Genomic DNA, 27467 nt, shown 5'->3' with positions numbered 1-27467 from the left:
TACGTATAGCTGATCATATGCTTTCATTATTGGTGGCAGATATGTGTAGATAAATGTGATTTACTGATCGTATAGTCTGTGAAATGTATAATATGGCTATTGCCACATGATGATGTATGCTTTTATAGAATAATATTAATCATGTTCTTGTACTGTGTGTTTGTAGTGGGATCCAGTTGAGGTTTTCTATCATGTCCTTGTGTGAACTTGTATAAATGTGGAATACAATGCTTGTTGTGAAGTGTGCTGTTCAGTGTGTTGTGTCCCCCCCCCCCCCTAATTTGTGTGATTTGATTAAATTGGTGTGGGTCACATAGGGAGAAACAGAACTCCAGATGTGGTCTGACTATTTGGACATATTATAGTCATTTTAGATGCTCGGTCTATGTGAGCTTTTGCTATTTATCTTATGTTTCGGTTTCACAGCAAACAGCTGTGTTTGGAGGGCGACAACTCGCACACCTTTCCCAACATTATATACATGTACACAGAATCGATATGACGTTTACGTGCATCTCTTTAGATTCCTCACCGGTCGTGTAGAACATATGTGCACGCGTGATAAAGACTGTATTGTGTACTTGTCAGTTTAAGACTAGTCTGCCAGATACGGCTAAGACGGCTTGTGATAACGCTACACATGTGTACACTGCCTTCACAAATATAATTTCACTCGTTTGATGGGTAGGAATTTTAGGGAGAAAGTGTTTTCTCTGTATTGTGAGCCGCTAATAGGTGGCGTGGTTGTGACAGATTAACTGTATTTACTGTATTTGTGTCTTCAATACTATTCAAGTGGAAACGGTATGAAATCATTACATTACTGATAACATACTGGTCAGATATATTTGATACACTGACCAAGTGCACAGGACTGGACGGCCATTGAGTTCCAGCTGGATAATATGAAGATTGCCATTCTCGGTGCTACAGGTCCCTCTGGCCTACAGCTGGTCCAGGAGTCACTGGAGAGAGGTCACGAGGTCAAGGCATTGGTGCGGACCCCGGACAAATTAGGGCACATAAGCGACCCTAAATTAAAGGTAGGTCCACTGATGTGTAATATTTTATATTATAGATATATGTACCTAAATGTGTGACCTGTGTACAGCTATGGGCCATACTTGTCGTCAGTTAACCGTACGTGTCACATCGTAGACTATATCGCTGTGACAGGATATGGAACATGAAGAAAATGAAAAAAGCTAACAACGTACTTTACAACCTCAGACAGTATATTATGTGAATTGATAGCTTACCAAATACTTTTTATTATAATTTAAAATGATTGCGTAGTTAAACTTAAGCTAGCCTAATTGACAGATTTTATTTGAAATGTAAAGTAATCTTACTAGTCTTCAGGTGTATCGAACGGCTACTATACAGGGACATGATAACATATTTTTTTCCTCCTTTGCATTTATGACAACATTAAACTCACGATGTTTAATCTTGACCTTCCCATCTATCAGAGTTAAGTATTCGATTCACTCCGTCAGTGGTGTCTGACTGAAACGAATGATAACTCTGATGGATGAATCGAAATATGGGCACAACGACAAATGTAATCTGTAACGATGCGTATTATCGTGACATTTTCGATTCCACTGTAGGAATAGGGCAATCTGATCTGACAACATCTCATTTGGGGTCACGTTCCGATGACCTTTGGACATGGCCAATCAAAATGCTGCTGCCAGAATCTTGACTAGGGACGAATAAGTTTGAAAAAGCTGTGAGACTTATTATCGTGCTTGTAGCAATCTCGCCCAAAGAGCACAACAAAGCTAAATGTATAGGCATACTGGGACGAAATGACGTTTTCAACTGAGATAGTGTGGTAAAGAAAATGAATTTGATCTGAAGAACACGTGGTAAAAAGGTCATCCGAACATAACCCCATATGGGATGTTGTCAGATCCTCTATTGAATGGAGTTGTTATAAGGATCTGTTTTTAATCAAATTGGTAACAGGGGATCAGACGAAGTTGTTATCTAAGTCATCATGTATTCGCTAAACACTGATCCTTTTAATATCTAGATTATACCCGTTTTTCATCAGGTGGAAAAGGTTGACATATTCAGCGAAGATGATTTAAGCCAACATTTTAGCGGATGTGATGTCATTATGTCCTGTCTTGGCACTGTGCCAAGTCTCTTTGGCTGGAATACCATAACGTTCTACCAGGACACCATCAAACCTGTGGTATCGGCAATGCGCAAATCCGGGAATTCTCGATTAGTAGCCATGACAGCTTTGGACACAATACGTAAGTTATATGGACAGTGACCAAACGAAAATAAATTTTAAAAAACTTCATATTTCAGAGAATTGTGACATTTAATAAGGAATATGATGAAAGTCGACTTCCATATCATCAAGAACATATTTTCTGATTTTAAGGCCGTATTTCTGTATCTTCCTCTCACTATATTAAAACCATTTGTAGATAAACGACTATGTGATATGAAAGTTATCAAACGAGTTCAATAATCTGATATGCCACGAGCATTTAGGATAAATTATTTATCACATAGTCACGATTGTAAGATTCTATTTATCACATAACTTCTACAAATAGAAATATAAGTAAAACTTTAGATTTCGTCTCTTATGCTTTCAGGGATTATGGGGCACGTTCAGAGGACACAACTTACGTAGTCCCGAAACATCCAACGAGACAATATGCACGTATAAATAGATTATGAGGTTCAGAAACCTACGTGTAACGTCCACAATTGTGTATTACTGCAGGTAGGGCGTTAGAAATGTACCTGCTGCACCCTATTGCGTGATCGTTAATGGCGCACTAAATTTAGGATCTTATCTTTTCTATTCTTCTCTAATGGACTTTATCCTTCCTAATGCCTCCCTTGGCACCGCCTCACTTCTTGGCCTTGAGTGATGCGTTCGCCCCCTGTGAGGAAGGCTCTGGGTTCTGTCCCCTGGCCGAGAACACCAAAGTCTATAAAAGTGGTAGTTTCTGCTCCTGCTTAGCGCTCAGCAAAAAGGGAGTGGGGCGACTGTCGGTTCGCCCGTTGTCAGTATAATGTGACCGGGTGGGGTAGTGTTGGCTTGGTGTTCTTCGGCGGCATGCTCAGTGATATTCAGCCACTATCAAAAGGGCAAAAGTTCCACGATACAAGAACACAACATGATTATACCGCAGTCTCCCGAAAACACGCACCTCGCACAACATACACGCAACCACACCGCCATACATGGGAGGGCGTCACTTACATGACCATAGTGTTACAGTAGGACGTTGATTAATCACAGGTGTCTTACGATATTCATGACATAGCCGTTTGTTATATGGCTGTGAGTTTTGCCGTTTTCTGATTGGTCTAGACCGCTTGGACAGGTCTTGACAAAATGCAATGTCAACCTGAGACCGATGAACACCTGTTCAGAGGTTGACATTGCAAATCCGGTAACCTGGCTATAAACAGACACATGGAATTCCCGGTCTCTTCTACATTTTTGACCAATCAAAATAGAGCATTGCCGATCATCGGGCAATAGCCAAATCAAACATGGCAGACAACAGTGTGGTAGGATTAGGAAAGGTATTTTACACACGTTAAATGTAGCTGTATATTCGAAGATTATAATATGAAAAAGCATAATAGAAGTACTAAAAGTACCTACATTGTACTGAGGATACACGGATGAAGATTTTCTTGACTTTTTGTCAAATTAGTCATTGCGCTGTGTTTGCTAAAAAATTATTTTAAATAGCAAAACTTTAATCATTTCATATAACAAAACAATTATTGACTTTTTGTACAGTAAAATGCGTTAAAGCGTCCGGAATTGCCTTTCGGATCGTTCAAACCACAAATCACGTGAATAGTTCCAACCAGTCGTATGCGCGTTTATCGGCTCGGGAATAGCGTCAGTCAAACTGTGGGCGGAGTTTAGTAGCATCGATAATCTAAATGAGGGCGGAGTTTATTACCTGTTATAGCTGTTACACATTCAAAAAACGTACGCAATTTCAATAATAATCGTTAAATAAAAACAGAATTGCATGCATGTATAAAGTCATGACCTACATGTATATAGCCATAGTCATGGTATTTGGTATCTTAACTTTACAGTACTATTTTGTTTGATATCACATGAGCTAGAGAGTCGTTACTTTATACATGTATATTCCAAACGTCAAATTATGCTTCTTGAACAACACAAACGTATCCAGGTTTGAATAGAAATCGACATATTCACAAGCTTACATTTAGAGGTAGGATGCTTCCGGATGAAACATCTACATTAGGCCAAAAACAAAACATGTCTGTTTAGGGTTACCCGACCGACCCCAATTTTTTACCCCCGACCCTAATTTTTGTTTCTTTATCTTAAAGGATCCCATTAATAGTTTTACTCTAGGCCAATCTAATCTGTTAATACCATCTTTCTTAGTCAAATCTCCAATTATTCATTGTTTGATAAAGAGTCAAGAGTGAAAGACACTAATGTTTAATCATTTTGTTGATAAATAGGAGCCATATATCTGTTTAGTAAATAGCTCGCTATTGCATCTGAACTTGAAAAAAATCTCTACCTACCGACCCTATTTTTTGCCAATGTAACCGAAAAGAGACATATTTTTTGGCCTTATATATACAACTACAACCGTGTATGTTCCAGAGAACGTTTATCGAAACTATCAATATATAATGTTGTTGTCTTTCGATGGTTATATGGTACGATTGAATTAAAAAAACATGTCTGAAACCTTTTTTTATCTCAAGTGTATGCTAACATTTTTTTGGTACAAAGGTGTGATCACGTCAAATCAGTAGATCCCTTTGAAGTCAACATTGTTTGCGCTACACCACATGCAGTCTAACCAATCGAGGCAACTTCCAAGAGTTTTCATTGGCTGTCGTAACAGAATGTTACAACATTTGAGGGAGGAGTCTAATCCGGACGCTTGAACGCAGTTCACTGTAGGTTAATACGAGGAATTGTTAAACCTTTGAAAGGTGATATTTCCCTCGGCCTTCGGCCTTGAGGAATATCACCTTTCTCAGGTTTAACAATTCCTCGTATTAACCTACAAAAAGTCAGTACTTGTATAATGACATGACTGGCCGGGCTAGTTATGTGATAAAATGGTTTGAGTTGTATATTTTACCATCCCTGTAAGTTTCGGTAAGTTTACGTCCTTGTATAATGGTAGAATGGACTACAATAAACAATCTGATTAAAACACAGATCCTTATAACCACTCCGTTCAATTGAGGATCTACGTTTTTATCAGATTGTGCAATAAAACGCCAAGGTTTATGAAGCAGTAATGTTGTGTTTTATGTTAAAGGAAAATAAAGTTAAAATGCATATAGAGCATTAAAGTTTCAAAAAGTAAACATATGATATGTGTTAGTGAGATTGAAATGGTTTCTTCTCCAGCACAGAGCAGAGGTCCGTGGATATTTGAGTGGGTCATACGCCCTGTGATTCTGTCCAGTGTATTACAGAGTATGTCGGTAATGGAGGAGTACCTACAGCAACAGTGTACAGACTTGGACTACACAGTGGTCAAACCTCCGGGACTGACCGACCAGCCAAGTAGTGGTAAGTCAAACCTCCGGGACTGACCGACCAGCCAAGTAGTGGTAAGTCAAACCTCCGGGACTGACCGACCAGCCAAGTAGTGGTAAGTCAAACCTCCGGGACTGACCGACCAACCAAGTAGTGGTAAGTGACCTTTCACCAAACTCAAACCTCCGGGACTGACCGACCAACCAAGTAGTGGTAAGTGACCTTTCACCAAAACTCAAACCTCCGGGACTGACCGACCAACCAAGTAGTGGTAAGTGACCTTTCACCAAACTCAAACCTCCGGGACTGACCGACCAACCAAGTAGTGGTAAGTGACCTTTCACCAAACTCAAACCTCCGGGACTGACCGACCAACCAAGTAGTGGTAAGTGACCTTTCACCAAACTCAAACCTCCGGGACTGACCGACCAACCAAGTTGTGGTGACTGTTCACCAAACTCAACCCACATCCTTTATTGACTAATGAAATAATTGACCGATCGCTAACACTCCCCCTTCCCACTTCCTACATTCTTTATTGGCCAATCAAATAATTCGACTATCATCATCCACGACTAGGATAATATCTGATGTTGCTATGCCTACAAAGTGCTACGTAGAGTATTGCTTTATATGATAAAGTTGAGATTAAACAAGGGCACAGTGTGCCTGAATCGATCATCTGCTACCTGCTGATCAGGGACATATGTATTTTAGGCGTATCTCTCAAAAAACTGCAGAACTTCAAATGATAAAACCAATTGATAATGCACTTGAAATTAATTCGTTTTGAAAATTCTCTAGAAAGATTACGATTGCGATAACGTCCCAAGTAGAGAGGCATTGTGCATGATTTGATTTGAAGTCACTGCACGTCCAGAAAGAGAAAAAGTTTGCTTTTGATCAGTCACATTTGAAGTCACTGCACGTCCAGAAAGAGAAAAAGTTTGCTTTTGATCAGTCACATAATAACAGTTTTGAAAATTTGCCTGATTGGGGGTCAAAATGACATGCACAATAATATCCCGCAAATATCACACGAATGTCTTTTGTCCATGATGCAATTCAGTGATGATTATTTAAGAAGTAGCGTTGTTTATAAAGCAAATAGATATATAGATCTCCTTTTGACGATCATTTATGGACAGAATTTAAAGTGCTCCTTTGTTGGTTTCAAACCAAATAATTAGCTCACGTCCATATTAGCGACGAAGCAAGATTAAATATAAATGGTTTTACTCTCTGTCATATATATTCCAGTGATTCAAAATGTTTCATTGCATTAATAAATTGTAACATTGTAATAAAGCTTATATGTTTTTCTTGTCTCATTGTTAGAGTATTGATTTAAAGGATATAGGTCTAGAAGTATTGCCCAACATTTCAATCGGCGCTTATACAAAAAATAAACAGTGTACAGTTGCTTCCTTGTTTACAGGGAAGGAGGTGAAGGCCGCTGAGGGACAGTATGTAGAAGGTGCCATAAGAAAAATACCTCGGAGGGACGTGGCCAAATTCATGTTGGACTGTATTCCCCGGACAGAGTGGGTGCGCAAACTCGTGGCGATAGGACTTCCAGTTTGAAAGAGACGCACTATCATGTGTTAATATCTCTTCGTCAACAAACAGAACAAAGGCCAAACAGAAACAATTTGGTCAACTGTGAACTTATGTCTTATAGCCATGTAGACAACAAAGGGATCGATGCTTTCAAAACACAGTGTTATGTCCGTGGGATTGCAGACTGCTGTCACACCAAAACGTTCGTCGTTTACATGTGTAGTTGATACTGCCATTGATGACTGCGTACTGAGGCGATCTTTATCCTTACAATATTCACAAAATGTTATTCAACGGGACTTATTATATTTGATTTCATATTACAATTGTTTTGGTATAAATGAATCATTACATCCATTGACATTGAAAACTGACAGTGGTGTCGCAGTATCATCCAAAACAAAAATATGAGAAAACGATGTACAGTTTACATAAAAATTCAGCAGTAGACGCGAATTGTTGAGTAAACATATAAATTCCATTTTTAGATTATGAATACATTTCTTTTTCTTATTAGTTGCCTTTTGCTTTCATGATTTTATGTGCACAAAAAAAGGAAGGTGAAAATATTTAGTAAATTATCATAATCATATTCACCGTGTTTAAAGGGACAATTCACTCAGGCTAATTCTTTTATATAACTAAGAAACAAAATATAGCATAAATGTATTGTTCTACATTTCTTATGAAACATATAACGTAAAACATTGACAAATTCCACGACATTGTTAAGTATTTTAATTAATATCGTTGAAATATCAAATCGTTGATCAATACGATTAAGCAGGTACAATACAGACGCTGTACCCATACCCGAGCCAAAGTCACGCACGTTAAACAAATAAACCACATAACCACTGACAAGGTGATAAAATGATTTTTAGGCAAGATAATTCATCTAATAAGGTAAACAAACTACTGTCATAACGATTTGAGCAGTTGTAGACAAAAGTTGCATTATTCTACGAGCAAGGGACAGGGTTCGGCATACAAGAAGTTTGACCACAATGTGTAATGGCGGACAGCGAGCGAGTTTGAACATCTACACACATGTCACAACCATGGGCTTTTCAGGCATATCACAGTAAAACCGACTGATCTAATTTCCATAAGAACTGGGTTTTTTCCGATATATTTACAAATTTTAATGTTCTCTTAGACTGAATTGTCCCTTTTAAAGTTCCGAAAAAAAAACCACCTAAATATTTTTGCATATGTCACTAGTGTAGTATAACATGGAACGGTTTCTATTTGCTTTGCCAAGAAGGAAATCCATTGTGACAGAAACAATAAAGTGATGTTTAGGAAAAATGACATGACGTAAGGGTTTCGAGGACAGAGGGACAAAAAGACCTTAGCTGGATTTTTGTAGTACATTTTGGCGTTGAAGTTATTTGAAATGTATATTGGTGCATGTTATGATAGCAGGTATCTTAAATTTGTATTCATTTCATTTGAAATTTTATGAATTTCGTCTCGAAGCCATGAAACAAATCTTACAAAAATATATACTACGATAAATCATTTAAAGTCACCCAAATATAAGTCTCAATTTACATTCTGATTACAACACAGATTATTCACTGCGTTATTCCATAACATAGTGCCTGGTCATCTGTATTTTCATCAGTTTAGCAAACTCATCTACATTTTGCACAAACCTTCATAACGCCAATCAAAATTATGAATTATATGGCCTCACCCCTAAGGGGGTTGTGAGAGGGTCCAAAAAAGCGAATAAATGATAAAAATCCCGTGGTTTAACTTACAGATGTGGTAGATTAAAACTGCATATCATTTCATTGATAATTCGGTCATAATTAAGGCCCTTTATAGAAATTATGAACTTCATAACCCAGAATTTTCAGATTCTTTCAAGAGGGGCAGATTTACTCTTATGCAATATACATTTTATTTGTTCAAAGATTCCTTGTTGCTTAAAATTATTACCCCGAGATAGCATTTTAACATCATCATTATTCATAACAAAAAATTCATGACTGACCCCCGGGGGCCAAAAGGGGTCAAAATGAATAAAATTTCAAAAATCTTCTCAATTCACGGAATTAGTGTTATCTAATACTGTTCATAAATTAAAATGATTTAAGTAACGTTAGAAAAGTTGTGAATTTCGTGGTCCTGGGGCCTCGGACGTTAAGGGAGGAAGTCATTTATGTGTAGCTTATATAGGGAAACCACATGTTTAAGCATAATTTGTTCAATTGTCAAAGAAAACTTGGTTATAATGTTGAGATATCACTTAAATGTAATTTGGTTGATTAATCCTACGGAGGGAGGCCAGACGAGATCAAAATGTTGGAAAACGTCTTCTGCATGAATTCACGGATGTGATGCGTGATTAAAGGTCATACTGATATCTGATACTGGCTGGTCAGCGGATTGTTTAAAAGTTTCCAAATTTCTTATTTTATTTTACCAAAGATTTAGACATTTTGTCATCTTTGAGCCATTTTTGTCACAATTTTCACCGTGTAAATTTTAAAACATTTGCTCAACGGCCGAGTTCACGAGATTAATGGGTGCAACATTTACACATCTGTGTTACATTCTGTACCAGCTAGATCTCAGGTGACCGTTAAGGCGCGTGGGCACGGACTTCCGCTATTCATAGCCGCTATGAAAGTTAAAAAAATACATCCAATCCCAATATAAGATGAATTACTCGGTCGGTTAGGTCGGTGGATAGTCATATTAACAGTGTCTGATAAATCTACTGTACAAATGTACTGGTGGCATAATCCCGTGTGAAGTATATCCATATGAAAACGTCAACCTGTTAGGCAGATGCCCCATTCTCCAGAAAACAGATACTGTAGGTCCTGGAAAATTAAGTTTAATTGAAGGTTTTGCATATCTATCAGCAGTCTAATGTCTGGTGGTCGGGTGACCGACTTTTACAATTACAATTATTTCAAGAATATTCAACTAATGTATATATTTTGTTTGACATTCTTCTTAATTAAAATTCCTACATAAATTAAACAATTTCAAAATAAAGAAAGCATTTAAGTCTTATATTCATTAAAAATGAGTTTTTGTCCTACACTCTTGACTCTTGTGTTGCACAGTTATGTATGTATAGTGAAACCATGCACACATGAGGGCAGCCTTATCAATAATCATTTTAAAACATTACTATAATGTACACAGAAAGAAACTCATATTAGTTTACATTTAAATCTAAGATCTGTAAGCCTTAAGTAATTCCAATTTGTATTGTCATTAACAGTGTTTATGTAAGTTGTACGTGTGTACACATGTAGAATAGGTGTGTGTATATTCTACACAGAGGCTGTGTGAATTCCACCAATCAGAAAGCAGGCTTCCCATGACTGCATACACACAAATGCAGTAATGGGAATGCCACATTTTGATTGGTCCGAAGGAATATTGTTTGACATTCTTCTTAATTAAAAATCCCTACATAAAATAAACAATTTCAAAGTAAAGAAAGCATTTAAGTCTTATATTCATTAAAAAGAACTTTTGTCCTACATTCTTGACTCCTGTTGCACACTTATGATGTAGGTAAAACCATGCACACATGAGAGCAGCCTTATCAAATAATCATTTTAAAGAATTATTATAATGTACACAGAAAGTAGCTCTGAACTGTTTACTTTTTAACTCTGAGGTCTATAAGTCTATTATAGTAATTCCAATTTGTATTATCATTAACAGTTTATGTAAGTTAGACAGAGGAGTCCCAACCATGTGTAGATTGTAGGTACATGCTGTATACACATGTAGACACAGTTAGGGAGTATGTGTGTGTATATTCTACAGAGGCTGTGTGAATTCCACCAATCATTAGGCAAGCTTCCCATGACTGCATACTGCAGTAAAGGGAATGCAACATTTTGATTGGTCAAAAGGAATATTAGTCAATAAATAGGGATTTTATGAATGGAAGTTTATGAATGATATGGTTTAAGAGGTCACCACTAGATGTCATTGTAGGGCAAGTCCTACTCAGTCCTACACATCATGGTAAACCGTTTAACATTAATACAAACGCTAGTCGCGTTGTATTAAAAACAGACATCAGAAGTCGATTTTGATTGTGTGTGTGGCAGGGTAATTAATTAAGTAACTAATTAGTTTATGTAATTAGTATTAGTGTATTTATGTATAGTTATAAGTTAAGCTGCACCCCGGCACTACATGTATATGTTGTCCCAGTACTGTCCATATGCCACTGTCTTGTTTACCTGTATACCTGTATATTACACAGAAAAAAATCAGTGCATGGATGGATGAGCACATTCTTTGGTTATAGGTGTGGGTAGGTACCAGTCAGGTGACTTACCTGGCTGGTCAGCTGATTGTTTTTATTGATTTTATTGGTTTATTGATATAATAATGTGTGTTTTTATTGGTCAAACTTTCCCTCCAAAATTCTATCTTTGGAGAACTTTCCTTTGTCTGTGGACAGTTCACAGAGAGAGTTTAATGAGAGCAGGTGTGTTTTGGTCTCTCAGACATTTTGTGGAATTTGGATATGTCTAGGAGGAAATTCTTCTACTTCTGTAAGTCTTCTTTTTCTATTTCTTACTAATATTGTATATCCTGTGCAATGTTCATAAAGTAAATTATTTATATTTATTTGCTTTATTTTGGTAAAATTATCAGAATATATTAAACTATTTTTGAATAAGTTGAATTGACTTGAAAGTGTAAAAGCATAAGTATGTATTTGAATTTAAGAGTAATTGTCTATTTATATAGACAATTTGATATAAAGTAATATGTATATATTGATCTCTATTATAACCGTCATAGAGATGGAAAATTAGTGTTTTATAAGGAGATATTTTATAAGTTTAGACCTTTTTGTGATATTGTATATTTTATTCATGTGTAGGACCCTGGGTCGAAAAATAAACAATGTAACATAGATCGAAGCGTAATTGAGTCGGCCCAGAGCGAGGTGTGTATTTATATAATGTGTATGTCTTCGTATTTGTATTAGAATATAAGGTTAGTAAATGCATTGATAGTGTTATATGTTGTAGTGTCTAAGTGGATAGATTATCTCCCCTTAGACGAGAGTAATTTATGGTATAGTTGAAAAGGGGCGAATTGTCTCCCCTGATATTATATGGTATAGAGGAGACAGATTATCTCCCCTGATTTTAGATTATAGAGGGAACAGATTGTCTCCCCTTGTATTTATTATAGATAGCAGAAGCTATATCTATTAGTGTAAAGTCTAATTTATAATAGTTGCTCTAGAGTTTATAAATAGATTAACTCTGATGTTATTCATATATATTGTGAATCTGATGTTGATATACTGTAGGCTACACAGGGATCTTGTATGTATGTATGATTAATTTGAATCTTATGTTATTATGTATTATTGAAATGTGAACTTATACTTAATGAGTCTTGTTTTATCTTGTTACAGACTCTACGCTTATACGCTTCTACGATGATATGCTTATATGTACACTTGTACATATATAAAGACAATAAAGCACCATGACTCAGAAGATGGATTGTGTCATTATTCTCTAACCAAACATCCTCTATCATCTGGGACCTAACCCAACCCAGCAACATGTGGTCGGTACATTTCTTTAAAACGAAATAAATTTGATATTAAAGCGAAAATATCAAATTATATCCCGATAATAATATAATACTAAGAACATTTATTGATATAGCGTTACACATTTACACAATAGTCTAGTGAACAATATGACTCGGATTACAAATGTAATTGTATATGAGTACATTTGTGTATAATCATACTAAATACACTAAAATTAATATCACAGAAATCATATCAATCACACTTGTTACTACATGGAGTTTAAAAGATTTGGAGCTTGGCCTTTCAGAACTCGAAACGTTAAAATCGTAATCAAAGTACTCAAAGTACTGCAAATACAACGCAGCAGAAACAGAAAAATAGAATGAAATAAAATTAATTTCCAAAATTAAAATATATAAACCATATTATAAAGACTTTAATATCAATTATTTCAAGAACATTCAACTGATCACAGAAAATACATGTTTTGTTTGACATTTTTCTTAATTAAAGTTCCTATATGAAAATCACAAAGAAAACAAAGGTCTTCATTACAATGAGTTTTTATCCTTAATATACTCTTGTTTCTTATGTTGCACATACACTTATTATGGTAAAACCATGCACATATGAGGGCAGCCTTATAAGTTATTTTGCCTTTACCTCAGATCTGTGTTTAACATTCATTTAAAAACATTATTTTAAAGTACACAAAAAGGGCATATGATTAGTTTACTTTAAAACTCTTATGTCTATAAGCCTTAGATAGTTAGTCCAATTTGAATTACCATTAACAGAGATTATGTAAGTTGGACAGAGGAGTCACCAGCAGGCAACAGTTGACCTAGATGGGCTGTGTATCATATAGCACTCTGTGTATTCTATACACACTCTGTGTATTCTACCAATCAGAAGGCAGTCTTCCCATGACTACTGATTGGTCCAAAGGAATATTATTCAATGAATAGGGAAGTTTATGAATGAGATGGTTCAAGAGGTCACCACTAGATGTTATTGTAGGGCAAGTCCTACACAGTCCTACACATCAATAGAAAACCGGATAGCATTAATACAAACGCTAGTCGCGTTGTATTAAAAATGTTACGTACACCGAAAAACACACCGGGGTAATCGCACCAGGGAAGCGAGATGGTTCCTCGAAGTCAGTGATAAAGATATCGATTTGGTTTACGGAGTAAATGCACCTGCAGGTGCACTTCCGGGAACCCTTACTGATAAATGGATTATTGACTGTGCCAATGATCATGTTGGTATAACTCCACATATATCGATATCTCGTGAGATAGTTATCAACCTTATCGAGTTGTACATCAATACTGATAGAAACTGCATGATTAGAAAAATCGTTTTCATCTTTCTGTAAGTGCTAAGTTTACAGAAAACATTATTTCTATTTTTAGTACTAACTTCCGGGTAGTGTAACCGTGTATTGGATATCGTTATTTGTTTTAGTAATTTACTGTCACACAGGTGAAACGACTTCAGAGGACGTACTTTGGGGTTTATTGAACAATTAGTGTTAAAACCGACGTAAGAGACTTCTGTATCTCACCAAGGTATGTATAAGTGCTTAATATTACTATTGCGAGGGCGAACTATATATAACAAGACCACAATAAAATGTAGTATTTTCCTTCCGATATGTTAAAATTATGTGTGTCTATTTTGTGTACATTCGCTATGCAAGGTAGATGCATATGTAAGTGTACACTTCGTACATCGACAGACATCACTGGTATAGATCTTATGTTTTGTTATTCCGTCTTTGCATATCATAGAGTAAACTCCCTTACGGGTAAGTATCAATTGAGACGCCATGATTATATCAGCGAAATTCACGTCGTTTTATCTAAAAAGTGTGACGTTACGCTTGGAAACACATGACGTCATGATTAATACAAAATGTACCTGCCCGCAAGGGAAGATAGCTCTGTCATGTGCAAATAATGAATTGTGGAAACTCATAAACATTTCACACGTAAGGCGGGTAATTCTCGCGGTGTTGATATTTTTGCGATTTCGCATTACATTATGGTGGTCAGTGAATTAAATTCGTCAACTAAATGGTAAGAATATAGTTAGTTCATATGACAACTTCATTCGCTAGAAAATTAATTTTAATGTTATCAATTTTTAAAAAAATCACGAGATTTTCGTTACACTAGAACAACCTGGAATATAGCAACTCAAAGTGCATCAAGTATTCCTCTTATGTCGACTCGACCACAATTAAAGAAGTCAACTTTTATTTTCCATTTGATTGTGCGTAAAATTAGAATTATATAGTATTGTAAATTAAAGTCTCATAAATGCTATTGATATTTTACGTTATTTTAGAACCAAGAATGGCGACTCCGACTGACCATACATTGATCGACAACAAAGGTGCTATTGCTTCAGCATTTTCGGAAATCAAAAGCCGAAAGCTAATTGCCGTTGACTGTGAAGGGGTCAACCTGAGCAGGAAAGGTCAACTGACAATCCTAACAATTGCCACTGAAACGAAAGTTTTTATCTTTGATGTCTTCAAACTTGGACAGTCTGTTTTTGATAATGGCCTCCGTGAAATTCTAGAGAGTAAATCTATCGAGAAGTTGATGTTTGATTGCAGACAGGATTCTGACAGTCTATGGCACCAATTTAAGGTGAAGATAACAGGGGTGTTGGATCTACAACTCCTGGACATCATCTATCGCAGAAAGAACAGGCCGCGACGGACACAAACTCAGTCGATCAAGAGATGCGACAGGGATTGGGAAGTGGAAAATATCAACGGCTACAAACGCTGTCTGGAAAACTACGTCTACGACGCAAAACTTTTGAAGCAAAAAGAGAAGGGAAACAACGAACTGAGGGATAACTATGAGATTTGGAAAGTTCGACCTCTCTCGGAAACTCTGATCGACTATTGTGTCGTTGATGTTGTCGCCATGTTTCCTATGTACAGGAAACTAAAAGAATCTGACGAGATCCTTCCTCGACTTTCCGTCGCCTCGGAGAAATATGCAGACATATGGAGGGCTATGGAAGAGAGACGTTTCGACAAATTCGAATTTAATGCTTGCCTTCCCCTGGATATCATACCAGAAGAAGGCACCTTGAGCTTTCCATTTGCATCCACCAAGTGCTCCAAATGTCAACGGAAGTTCCCAACGGACGAATTCAGAAGCAAACAATTGAGAAATGGCACTCAGGTTTGTCGTGTTTGTAGGAAAGTTCAACAACAACGTCGATGAATCAAGGTTCGTTGTTATTGACATTGAAATCAACCAAAAATGTTACTTTGAGAGAAAACAATATTGAAACGCAGTTGTCGCTACAGCGTAAATCAATACCGATATCCATTATAACTCTAACTGATTATGTAATTTCTCGAGCAATTCTTGAGCCTAATTAACAGACAATTGGCAACTTAATCATAATTTCAATGTCATGTTATCAGATAACAGTCACAAAATATAACTATACAATTAGATAGGAGGTTAATGGTTTTGGAATCTTAAATTTTCTTGTAGTCTTGCAAAGTCTCTGTAGAAACCTATAAGGACATGTAATTCAAATTGTCACTTTGATTAAAAAGGAACATGATGGAAATTTCAATTAATAAACAGGTGGTTCTTTCACGGCAGGCTCTCGTCATATGTTTAGTGTACTGTGTACATAGAAATATACCAAGGTTCACAGACTGCATACATAGCAGCAAGCATAATAGAGAAAGTGGAATTTCTTAAATAAAATCGATCGATATGTTATTATTGATTGACGGCATTTTTCTGTAGATCAGGTTCAAAACGAGTTTTTTAATTAACATGAATACTGAACGGGGCACTTTCACTTTCACTTTGTGTCGAGGATTACCCTCCACCTCGAATGCGAGTGCAATTAACTTTGGAGGTATAAATGGAACTTCAAGAAGAAGATTCGAGTTATGTTAAAATTACCAAACGTGTTTTTTATATATTATCTGCTGAGAACCATGAAAACTCTCTTTGATATATGTATTTTATAATGTTAAACGTTAACTTTGTATATAGATGAATGTATTAAGAAAGAAACATTCCATTGGTATTTGTCCACATATTGTGGAACTATTGACATAATAGTATTACACATTGTTTATAGATTTTCTTTAGGTACTTATTACTGTTTCGTATGCCGTACGTAAACTTTTCACATCTTAAACTTCTTTTTTTAATTTTTTTTTTCATTAAATATATATCATGACGTAACATATGAGAAAAACCGCACATACCCTCACTAAAGATGCTCACTCTTAAATCCACACGTACATTTCATTAAGACATTTAATACACTGGGTTTACAGAAATTACTTTTGATTACTTTTGAATATTTTGTGAAATCTAACACATGTAAAGTTTGTAACGGTCTTATACGTACATGTATAACATGATTAAAATTACCCTTAGTTCCTAAATGTTCTTTTTATATTTACTTATTATTTATATTTAATTATCATTTTACTATCGCCATTGTGTGTCATCTGTGAATATTTCATTCAAACAACTTCTTCTCAATAACAGATATGTCCAGGGTACTTGGATTGGGCCATGCTGGTATAATGGAAAAACAAGTTAGTTCAAATAAATGATTTTGATCATGATCTTCATTCAGAGGTCAAATTGGCTAAGGTTTGTAAACAACTTGTTGACAGTAACTGAGAGGCCTATTAGTATGCCGGAATGAAGGTCTTCTCTACTTTATGTTGGAATGAAGGGCTTCTCTACTTTATGTTGGAATGAAGGCTTCTCTATTGTATGTTGGAATGAAGGCTTCTCTACTTTATGTTGGAATGAAGGGCTTCTCTACTTTATGTTGGAATGAAGGCTTCTCTACTTTATGTTGGAATGAAGGGCTTCTCTACTTTATGTTGGACAAAGGGCTTCTCTACTTTATGTTGGACAAAGGGCTTCTCTACTTTATGTTGGACAAAGGGCTTCTCTACTTTATGTTGGACGGAATGTCGAATGGGCTTCTCTACTTTATGTTGGACAAAGGGCTTCTCTACTTTATGTCGGAATGAAGGGCTTCTCTAACTTTATGTTGGAATGAAGGGCTTCTCTACTTTATGTTTAATGAAGGGCTTCTCTACTTTATGTTGGAATGAAGGCTTCTCTACTTTATGTTGGAATGAAGGCTTCTCTACTTTATGTTGGAATGAGGTGGACTTCTCTACTTTATGTTGGAATGAAGGCTTCACTACTTTATGTTGGAATGAAGGCTTCTCTACTTTGTGTTGGAAGGAAGGGCTTCTCTACTTTATTTCGGAATGAAGGGCTTCTCTACTTTATGTCGGAATGAAGGGCTTCTCTACTTTATGTCCGAATGAAGGGCTTCTCTACTTTATGTTGGAATGAAGGCTTCTCTCTACTTTATGCTGGAATGAAGGGCTTCTCTACTTTTAAAGTCCAGAAGTAGAAATTGGATTTTATTCAATGGCCAATTCAATAAGAAGATGTTGTGAAGGATAAATTAATTTGTGGCACAACTTTTCATAACAGGTTATAAACCCAATCAATATCATGTTTACAGAAAAATGCTTTAAAATTCAGACACTTGTATTCTTGGGACATAAAGGTCGCTTTCAGGAAAAAGAATGTTCCATGTCCAATATAAGACTTGAGTGAAAATATGGTTTTACACTTTGATATTTGATTAATTTTGCGAAAAAAAACAACTACATTAAGAAGGGCATGATATCATAATAATTGTTTATTTTCCTGTCACATCTACACAGAAATGTGACATTAACAATTTAAACAACTTCATCAGTTTTTACTGTCTTAGCATGTATTAATTACAGCATTTGTCTTGTCACAGTTTAGACTATGTACATCATACGATGTATGTAACATTACCGTTTTAGATTTATTTTAATCATTCATGCAATCTAGTTTATTATTGTGATGCTGTACTACATTGAAATTAGTTGATACCACGCAATCCCCTGTAGTTACAATAAATAAAGCTGATCTGTACTGATATTGATACCAAACAAAGCCATACAGTAGAGTTTCACACAGAAATGAAACAAAATGATTATTGAAACTATTTTCACAAACAGATATTCTGCTAAATCTGCCTCCCCCTAACTCGCCATTGCCGATTGGAGAACATCAATACCTAGCACATGCCACAGATTGTGAATACCCTTTAGGTTTAGTAGTCATGTAAAGAAGATCAGCCCTGCTGTTCAGTCAGATCGGCCAACCCAATCTATTTCACGGAGTCAAACAGTGACATATTTACATTGTACAGTCACAGTAGGATGTTTTAGTCCATTGCCTGCCTTTACATATCACAGAAATAATCCTGGATCCTTTCAGGACATCAGGGATTACTTGTCCCTTCATGGGTCTGTCTCAGCCACTCCTTTCTTCTGACAACTTCATATCTGTCACTAACATCCTCAAGCTGTCCATTTCAAACACCTGGAAGTCAAAGAGAGAAGAAAAGCCAACTTAATCTACATAAACCATAAATTCAGAAGCAACAACTATTGTAAATTTCGAACTTTTATTCTTCAGTCTCACATTCACTTCATTACCCAGGTACTTAGATTTAATGAATTATCTCCCTTTATGGTGTATCAAAATGGCCATAAATTACAAGTTTCTCATTTTTGTAGCCTAAAGAAGATGATAACTATATTTTCAAACAACTAGCATGACACTGTGAATTGACACTGTGCTTTTTAAATAAGGAACAAAAGAAAAAATATACACAGGTAAAGTGTCTTCTGTGGATATATATAAATATACACAGGTCAAATGTCTTCTGTGGATATATATAAATATACACAGGTAAAATGTCTTCTGTTGATATAGCTTTTCTTTTAACTTGTGATTTTCAGTTCATCTGAAATCTGAATCTTCATGATGACTTTTTATATTCATGCCAATATACCATTTTTGCACATGATTTTTACTGTCATTAAAATGGCTTTTTCAATGATTGAAATGATCAGCAAACAATCTATTAAAGATGCTCCACCGCCAACAGAGCATAAATGATACCCATCATTTGAGCAATAATTGGTGTCTTATCTTGTATACATGTCTATTTAACGCAAAAAATAATTTACAATAATTTATTTTGCTTTCGGTGCATGCGCAATCAGTACTGCATTCCATATAGGACAAAGTGCCACAGAATTTTTTCGGGATGCAATTAATTTTTTTTTTAATTTTTTTTTTATCTCATTAAAGTAAAATTAGAAGCTCAAACTTTTCAATGGTGGCAAAAGTGTAATGTAAGTAACTCTTGTAACGGAAGAAAAATACTAAATCGGCTACTTCAGTTTTTGATTGAGAAAAATTACCATTCAAATCAACTGATTTTAGGTAAATTTTCAGGCAATATAAGGTGATCATGTTAAAGGTTTTCCATCTGTTACCTGTGGTTGAGGTCTGTTTATCAATTAACACAACTTTGAACTATCACATTACATTTCCTGCATACGACTTGTCAGATTTCTCAGTTGCCTACCAGGGGGAGATAATCTATTAATAAAGTTCTGGTTCAATAGATGTACTTTAACTTGAATTAACAAATTACCACTCACCTGGTATCCTGATGTGTTCCTAAACACCTGACAGAGCAGTACCGTGCTCCACACTGTACACACGTGTAGTTAGATGGAAATGTGACCTCGTTAAGGAAATTAAATGTGATCTTATGTTGCACAAAATTAAATATATACTTGGGTATTGATATAATATTATTTCTATATAATTTATGTATTTCGATCAAATTAAAAAAAAAATTAATCAACATACTATTGTTCTTAAACACATGTACATTTGTAGTTTCAAATGTCCAAAATATTCCTTTTGTTCTATTTACTGTATGTCATTTTAAAATCCTCATGATAATTTTTAATTTATATATATTATGTCCTAGCTTACGTATCAAAATACATTACTTTTGCATCTTAATATTCAAATGATCAGCAAACAATCTATTAAAGATGCTCCACCGCCAACAGAGCATAAATGATACCCATCATTTGAGCAATAATTGTGTCTTATCTTGTATACATGTCTATTTAACGCAAAAAATAATTTACAATAATTTATTTTGCTTTCGTGCATGCGCAATCAGTACTGCATTCCATATAGGACAAAGTGCCACAGAATTTTTTATGCAATTAATTTTTTTTTTTTTTTTTTTTTCTTTAAAGTAAAATTAGAAGCTCAAACTTTTCAATGGTGGCAATAGTTAATGTAAGTAACTCTTGTAACAGGAAGAAAAATACTAAATCGGCTACTTCAGTTTTTGATTGAGAAAAATTACCATTCAAATCAACTGATTTTAGGTAAATTTTCAGGCAATATAAGGTGATCATGTTAAAGGTTTTCCATCTGTTACCTGTGGTTGAGGTCTGTTTATCAGTTAACACAACTTTGAACTATCACATTACATTTCCTGCATACGACTTGTCAGATTTCTCAGTTGCCTACCAGGGGGAGATAATCTATTAATAAAGTTCTGGTTCAATAGATGTACTTTAACTTGAATTAACAAATTACCACTCACCTGGTATCCTGATGTGTTCCTAAACACCTGACAGAGCAGTACCGTGCTCCACACTGTACACACGTGTAGTTAGATGGAAATGTGACCTCGTTAAGGAAATTAAATGTGATCTTATGTTGCACAAAATTAAATATATACTTGGGTATTGATATAATATTATTTCTATATAATTCATGTATTTCGATCAAATTAATAAAAAAAATAAATCAACATACTATTGTTCTTAAACACATGTACATTTGTAGTTTCAAATGTCCAAAATATTCCTTTTGTTCTATTTACTGTATGTCATTTTAAAATCCTCATGATAATTTTTAATTTATATATATTATGTCCTAGCTTACGTATCAAAATACATTACTTTTGCATCTTAATATTCATGTTGTGTTTATCTTGTGTTTGATTTTTTAACAAAGTTCTTAAATTTCGTTTTTTTCATCATTATAATGTTTTGTCTTATCTTTTTCACATTCAATTTAGATAGGGACAGCAGTAACCTAGCTAAGACATTCCATGATATTCTACCACTAATAGGCCCACCACTTCTGGGATACAAGTTAGAATCCCAGGTAGGGCAAGTGACAGGTGTTCCGAGCATAGAGTATTGGCTTTCCAGCTTTTTTAGATCTCAAAAACCTTGCATGTCTTAAATTACCATGACTTCTGGCAAACAACCAGTTCTCGCTGAGTACCATCGCATATGTACTTCTATGATCACAGACAAATTTTGAGACAATTTTTTGTGGAAATCAGCATGGTAGTTTTTTCTATCAGAAGAAGGCTCTATTGACTAAATTTGCATGGAAATCGTACAGACTCAAATGCAATGGCGAGAATTGGTACTCGACGATAACTGGTACGTCGCCTGCCAATAGACGTAGAAAGTACACCTTTAACCAATCATATACATCAGCACATGTATATCCCATAGCATAATTATGATGTTTACTTTGACTTGATTTACATAGTAAAAACATACCAGTATTCAATATTATTGTATAGCCAGTTATTTTCACTGGGACATTTTCACATTTTTGCAGGAAAAAAATTGACGTACAAAATGTTAAGATATGGTAGAATCATATATGACCATAAAGCAAAATTGCAAAAATTTAATATCTCTAAAATATAATTTTATCCTTTTTAATTAAATCTTGGCCATATATTTTACCAGAAATATGGTATTACTCTATAGATTTATCCAAGTGATAGTTAGATTTAAAGGATATCCACAGACAGCACAGAATCTTCTCTCAGGAAACTTGGATGGTGGTACACTGGCTGACATATAGTTAGGCGAGTCTCTATTCAACATGTGCTGAAAGAATACATCCAAATACATAATTGTTATTCTAGAGTTAAAACGCATCCGGAAATCATATGAAAATGTCTTTTCGTAATAAGTGAATGATATTGAAAATAAATGATTTAAATACTGAGATGTGTGACATCAAAGCTCCATTATGAGATCTGAACTTGACACAACAGGATGAAGGATTAGTGAAGAATGATACATGATAAGGCTGTACATGTAACGATTAATCGAAAGACAGATGTATCGTGATGTTTTCTTACAATACAATTTCAAGATACATCCATCTTTTTTTCAATACGATATGATACATTCAAATGATAGTAAAATTACGATGATCACTCGTTTAGAATCATTAATCTACAAATAATACTAAGAAATGATAAATCAGTTTCAAAAACTCTGTATTCAGTTAATTTATCTACTTGACCATGTTTATGCAATAAAAAAATGGAAATTTTGTTAGTTTCAGAGTCTGTCATTTTTTTTAATTTAATAAATTAATAAGCGGAAAAAATAACTGCTAAATCTACTCTCAAGATTCTGTATCCTGAAGTTGAGGATTTTGTGACAAATTTCCAGTTATTCAAGAATTCTAGTAAAGCAATAAGGAATGTTCAGTAAGGTACCAGTAATAGTTGAGCCTAATAAATACATTACATACGATTGTTCAGTGTATCTTATCACTGCAACTATAAGTAAACAAGGTCACTAGTATACATATAATTCCTTTGTAATTGTAAATCAGTACACATGTACCCACCTCTTCTTCTATTAATGCAGCAAAGCTTTTCTTGTACTTAAATTTGAAATGGTCACTCTTGCTTTTCCTTTTCTTTTTGGACACTGGTTGTCCTGTTCAAAAAGGAGGATTTTATCATTTCTGTATGATTATCTTACATACACACAGTAATTATTCAACATGAACAGTTATATAAAACTGTAATGAATTTTCAAGAAACAAATATCAATGAATGAGTTTGGATGTGCGTGAAGTGGATCAGTTTTTTAATATCTAATTTGATGATATTTAATGATAGATTTCTGGTACAGGATAATATATCCTCTACACCAGACTCAATTCTTTACATACCTTATGATAACAGTTTTTGATTGTAACAACACTTCAGGTTATCAATTAGCCATGAAATTATAAAATAAATTGATTTTTTTCCAATATTTATCCAGTTCATCTTTAAAACAATTTAAATTTTTGGCACAAACAACACTGTCTGGTTAGTAAAAGTATCAACAATGTAAATTACCTGTATCCATAGATTCCTCAAACTTAGGAGCTTTTTTACTCATCTTGAGATCTGCGTGTGGATCATCCTGGAAGTTGTCTGACTCTAAGGCCTCCAGTGCCTTTCTTTGTCTTCGACGTCGAGCAGCATCATCTAGAACTCTCTTCTGTTGAAGGTCTTTCACACGCCCTGGAATGCAAAACCAACTGTCATATTTATTATTATCTTTTAGGACATACACTTACCGGTATCCAGCTGATGAAATATTTTGCTCTTCTAATCGATAAATCATATAATTTATTTTCATGTATATTTGAATGCTAAATTACTACAATTGTCCGAAAACCCTGTCTGGCAATGGAATAATGTGGCAGAATTGAAAGTAAGACTACGTGTGTGCGTGTGTGTGTTTGAGTCCTGGCGCCAGGGATATGGTTCGTGTGTGATAAGATATATATATTTACAGAAGATCCCACATGGATCTTGGCGCCCACCAAAGAATGATCTATATCTGACAAAGGAAAGATGGATCTTTTCTCTACTTTTTAAACTTTTTCAAACATACTACATATAAAATTTGAGACAGATCGCTTCAGTACCTTTTGAGAAATAGCGGTAACAAACTTCAACTATCAAATTATTATTATCTTATTTTTCCGATCAGCCTCAAAATCTGTATGGCACAAACATGGACCAAGGGGACCCTCCATGTGAAGTTTGAACAAAATCCCTGCAGCAGTTTTTAAGAAATAGTGATAAATTGTTTACGGACGGACGGACGCCGGACGCCGGACCACGGACGCAGGGCGATTTGAATATCAGATGGTGGGCTAAAAATAGCGCAGGTAATTCTACCCGTAACTCAAATGATTGGCTAGCCTTGCGCGTGCAGGGTATAAAAAGAGCACGCATACCTGTGCGCGTGGCACATCAGAGCGACAGGCTCACCAGTGCGACTTATATATAGTATATCATTTACAGGGTCTGTGGGGTGGACATCGTGCGGTACAGTATTTTGAAGGTGCGTTGTACAAATGTACGTCTGCGTGTGAGAGTTGTCGGTATGTCTTTATATGTTGTCTTGTCTACTGTGTGGTCGTCCTAACTTTAATAACTTTAATAAATGACATGAACATGTTATCTGTGTTGTTATGTGATTAATACAGAGAGGTGGAACCCTAGGGAGATAACCTGGGTTGAACATACACACGGAATATCATTTCTACTATAATTACATCTGTAAAAATGTGACACAGTTTATACATGTGGATGATCGTGAACGGGACGAGACAGACATCAGTATAATACAAAAGAACACCTTCTTCATTCCCTGGCACGGCATACCCGGTACAGAATTAATAATTTTCATGAAAAGTTCACATTTTCCTCAAGTTCAAAAACTATTCCTAAGTTAATGAAACTATATATTACTGGGTCAGGTACTATAATATATTAATCCAATAAATCAGACCTGTTAAATTTCTATTGTACACAAGCATGTGTAGGTTACTTAAATGGTAAAAGTGTTGATAAGTCCAGTTTTAAATTTTGGGAACTGGGGATTTCAGTCGATAACAGTTTCTTTATAATGTTAATGTTACATATGGCGATAAACATGTGGAGTTGGTATAAAGTCTTTGTTGAACATGATGGGGGACTTAATAATTTCACTAAATAGCCAGACATGACAAATGTGACGGACTAGTACATGCTCCTGGTAACACAGAATTATATAACATATTCCTTACCAACCTGAAGAATATGTTTCTCAATAAAAGACTTAGGGTATATTTGTTATACTATAGTGGAATAATTCATGCTTTTATATAATTTTGTCTTTACTGAAAGTTAAAACAGAAAAATATACAGGTACCATGATAGCATACTTTTGAAACATTATGTTGACACAGACAGTGAAATGACTTGTGATAACAAATAGGCTCTTGTGCATGTAAGAATACAATATAATTACCTTAAAAATAAACAAATACATAAAACTGAATTAATAATGGAGTTATAAGGAAATAGATATATTTCACAATCAACCAAAACTTTTAATATCTGTACGTAAAGTTCATTTAAAACAAAGGAATGGAAAATACAAACAATTAACATGAACAACACCAAACAAATCTAAATTAATAACAATTTTCATGTTTATGATTTTCATTTAAAAAGATAAATGTGTTTTAGGAGCAATTCATAAACAGTTTCCACTTGACACTTTATTGCCTTATAATGAATTATTCAAAACATTCTTGATGTTTATTAGTTTTTTTTTGGTTTTTTGTTTTTGTAATATACCAAGAGTTACCTCCCTTCCGTTGGTTAAATGGCTGGTATAAATGACTGTATACGTATGAAATCATTGGAATGAGGACTAGATATATGAAAGAAGAAAAAGACACTACTGTATCATTTTCTCGTTTGGCTATTTAGACAAATATAGTATAAACGCAATCAAGACGGTGAGGTCTGATAAACGAGCCTGACCGGGGAGATGGTGCATTGTTGCAATTCATTTAAATTGCCTCATGTATGTACCATATAATGCGAATTTTGAATTAAAAGGTAATACATGTAGTTTATGTTACAAATATATGATATTGTCAACCCTTCCTTTTACTAAAAAAAAACGTTAAATCCATTTTAAATATAACAATACGTACCAGACTCTCTTTTGTCAGCCATGTTGGATTTTCTAATGACCACAAATATCCGGACGAAAATTCCGGAAAACAGTACTGGTTTAGGGCATTTTTTTTCTTTGTAAATGATTTCAACAAAATAATATTTAAAGCACTTAATATTGAGTCAATTTCCACTTATCTATTTGAAAATCAAAAATTAGTTAGCCGAATATTACCTCTCTGTGTCTTTGCTGTACTGTATATTATGGTGGCTGATTACGGCCATCTCGTGTTGTTGTGTTGTCGCCTTGTCGTGTTGTCGCCTTGTCGAGTTGTCGCGGTCTCAAACTGCGACAACCCGAGATTTAACAGTTAAAATGTCGACTAGTCGCGTTTTCGAACCGCGACAAGTCGACACACACACGACAAGTCGACATTTCAAACACGCTAATTAGCGCGTACAGAATCTCGTGTTGTCGCGGTAAAATGTCGACTTGTCGTGTTGTCGAGTTGTCGACTTGTCGTGTTGTCGCCTTGTCGTGTTGTCGACTTGTTGTCGACTTGTCGACTTGTCCCTTCCTGTACACATGCGCAAACAATGGATAACACTCGCCATATTGGATTGCTAATGAAAATAATTGTGTGCATGTGTTTGTACCTAGATGAAGAAATTTGATAGCAATTTCTTTACCGAGAGTTGTCAAAGTATTTTTCTCTGAACTATGAATTTCAATAATTTGTTTATTATTTGATAATCGTGTAATAATGGTCTGGTCACGCCGTCTGATTAGTACGCAGTAATCGTCATCTGTTAATTTTAAGGTCACTTGAACCGCTAAGGCCTAATAGTTCGAAGGCCCGTTAATCCGAAAATTAGAAAATATTGCAATTTTATGGTGGCATATTTCTGCCATCGATTTGCCGACTTACGACTTAATAATGTCGACATCGTTAAGGCATTAAGTCGAAATCATATCGGAATATGTCGACATAAACAGAAGAATATGTCGACTTACCACATGTACATGCCCAC

The 27467-nt window shown here is 35.2% G+C and overlaps 3 protein-coding genes and 2 long non-coding RNA genes across 5 annotated transcripts; 3 read left to right on the top strand and 2 right to left on the bottom strand.

Moving 5' to 3' along the window:
• The first annotated feature begins 491 nt into the window (after positions 1-491).
• On the top strand, positions 492-7627 carry LOC138307918 (flavin reductase (NADPH)-like). The gene is made up of 4 exons (XM_069248846.1): positions 492-1043; positions 2063-2270; positions 5420-5584; positions 6990-7627. Exons 1-4 carry the CDS (start codon positions 906-908, stop codon positions 7133-7135), a joined length of 657 nt encoding a protein of 218 aa, XP_069104947.1. The 5' UTR covers positions 492-905; the 3' UTR covers positions 7136-7627.
• Positions 7628-11536: 3909 nt separating this feature from the next.
• Positions 11537-12627, top strand: LOC138307921 (uncharacterized). The gene is made up of 2 exons (XR_011206066.1): positions 11537-11661; positions 11997-12627. It is a non-coding gene; the product is annotated as an uncharacterized lncRNA (long non-coding RNA).
• Positions 12628-13772: 1145 nt separating this feature from the next.
• Positions 13773-17127, top strand: LOC138307917 (piRNA biogenesis protein EXD1-like). The gene is made up of 2 exons (XM_069248845.1): positions 13773-14248; positions 15030-17127. Exon 2 carries the CDS (start codon positions 15038-15040, stop codon positions 15926-15928), a length of 891 nt encoding a protein of 296 aa, XP_069104946.1. The 5' UTR covers positions 13773-14248; positions 15030-15037; the 3' UTR covers positions 15929-17127.
• Positions 17128-18404: 1277 nt separating this feature from the next.
• LOC138307920 (uncharacterized) lies at positions 18405-20403 on the bottom strand. The gene is made up of 2 exons (XR_011206065.1): positions 20275-20403; positions 18405-19141 (listed from the first exon to the last, which is right to left on the bottom strand). It is a non-coding gene; the product is annotated as an uncharacterized lncRNA (long non-coding RNA).
• Positions 20404-20980: 577 nt separating this feature from the next.
• LOC138307919 (zinc finger HIT domain-containing protein 1-like) lies at positions 20981-26540 on the bottom strand. The gene is made up of 5 exons (XM_069248847.1): positions 26474-26540; positions 23826-23993; positions 23324-23415; positions 22478-22566; positions 20981-21329 (listed from the first exon to the last, which is right to left on the bottom strand). The coding sequence occupies exons 1-5, from the start codon at positions 26493-26495 to the stop codon at positions 21245-21247; spliced, it is 456 nt and encodes a 151-aa protein (XP_069104948.1). The 5' UTR covers positions 26496-26540; the 3' UTR covers positions 20981-21244.
• Between the last annotated feature and the right edge of the window lie 927 nt (positions 26541-27467).

Source organism: Argopecten irradians, chromosome 14, assembly GCF_041381155.1.
Source record: "Argopecten irradians isolate NY chromosome 14, Ai_NY, whole genome shotgun sequence".
Taxonomy (NCBI): domain Eukaryota; kingdom Metazoa; phylum Mollusca; class Bivalvia; order Pectinida; family Pectinidae; genus Argopecten; species Argopecten irradians.
Note: the sequence above shows the minus strand (reverse complement) of the source record. Positions and strands in the feature narration are given on the sequence as shown.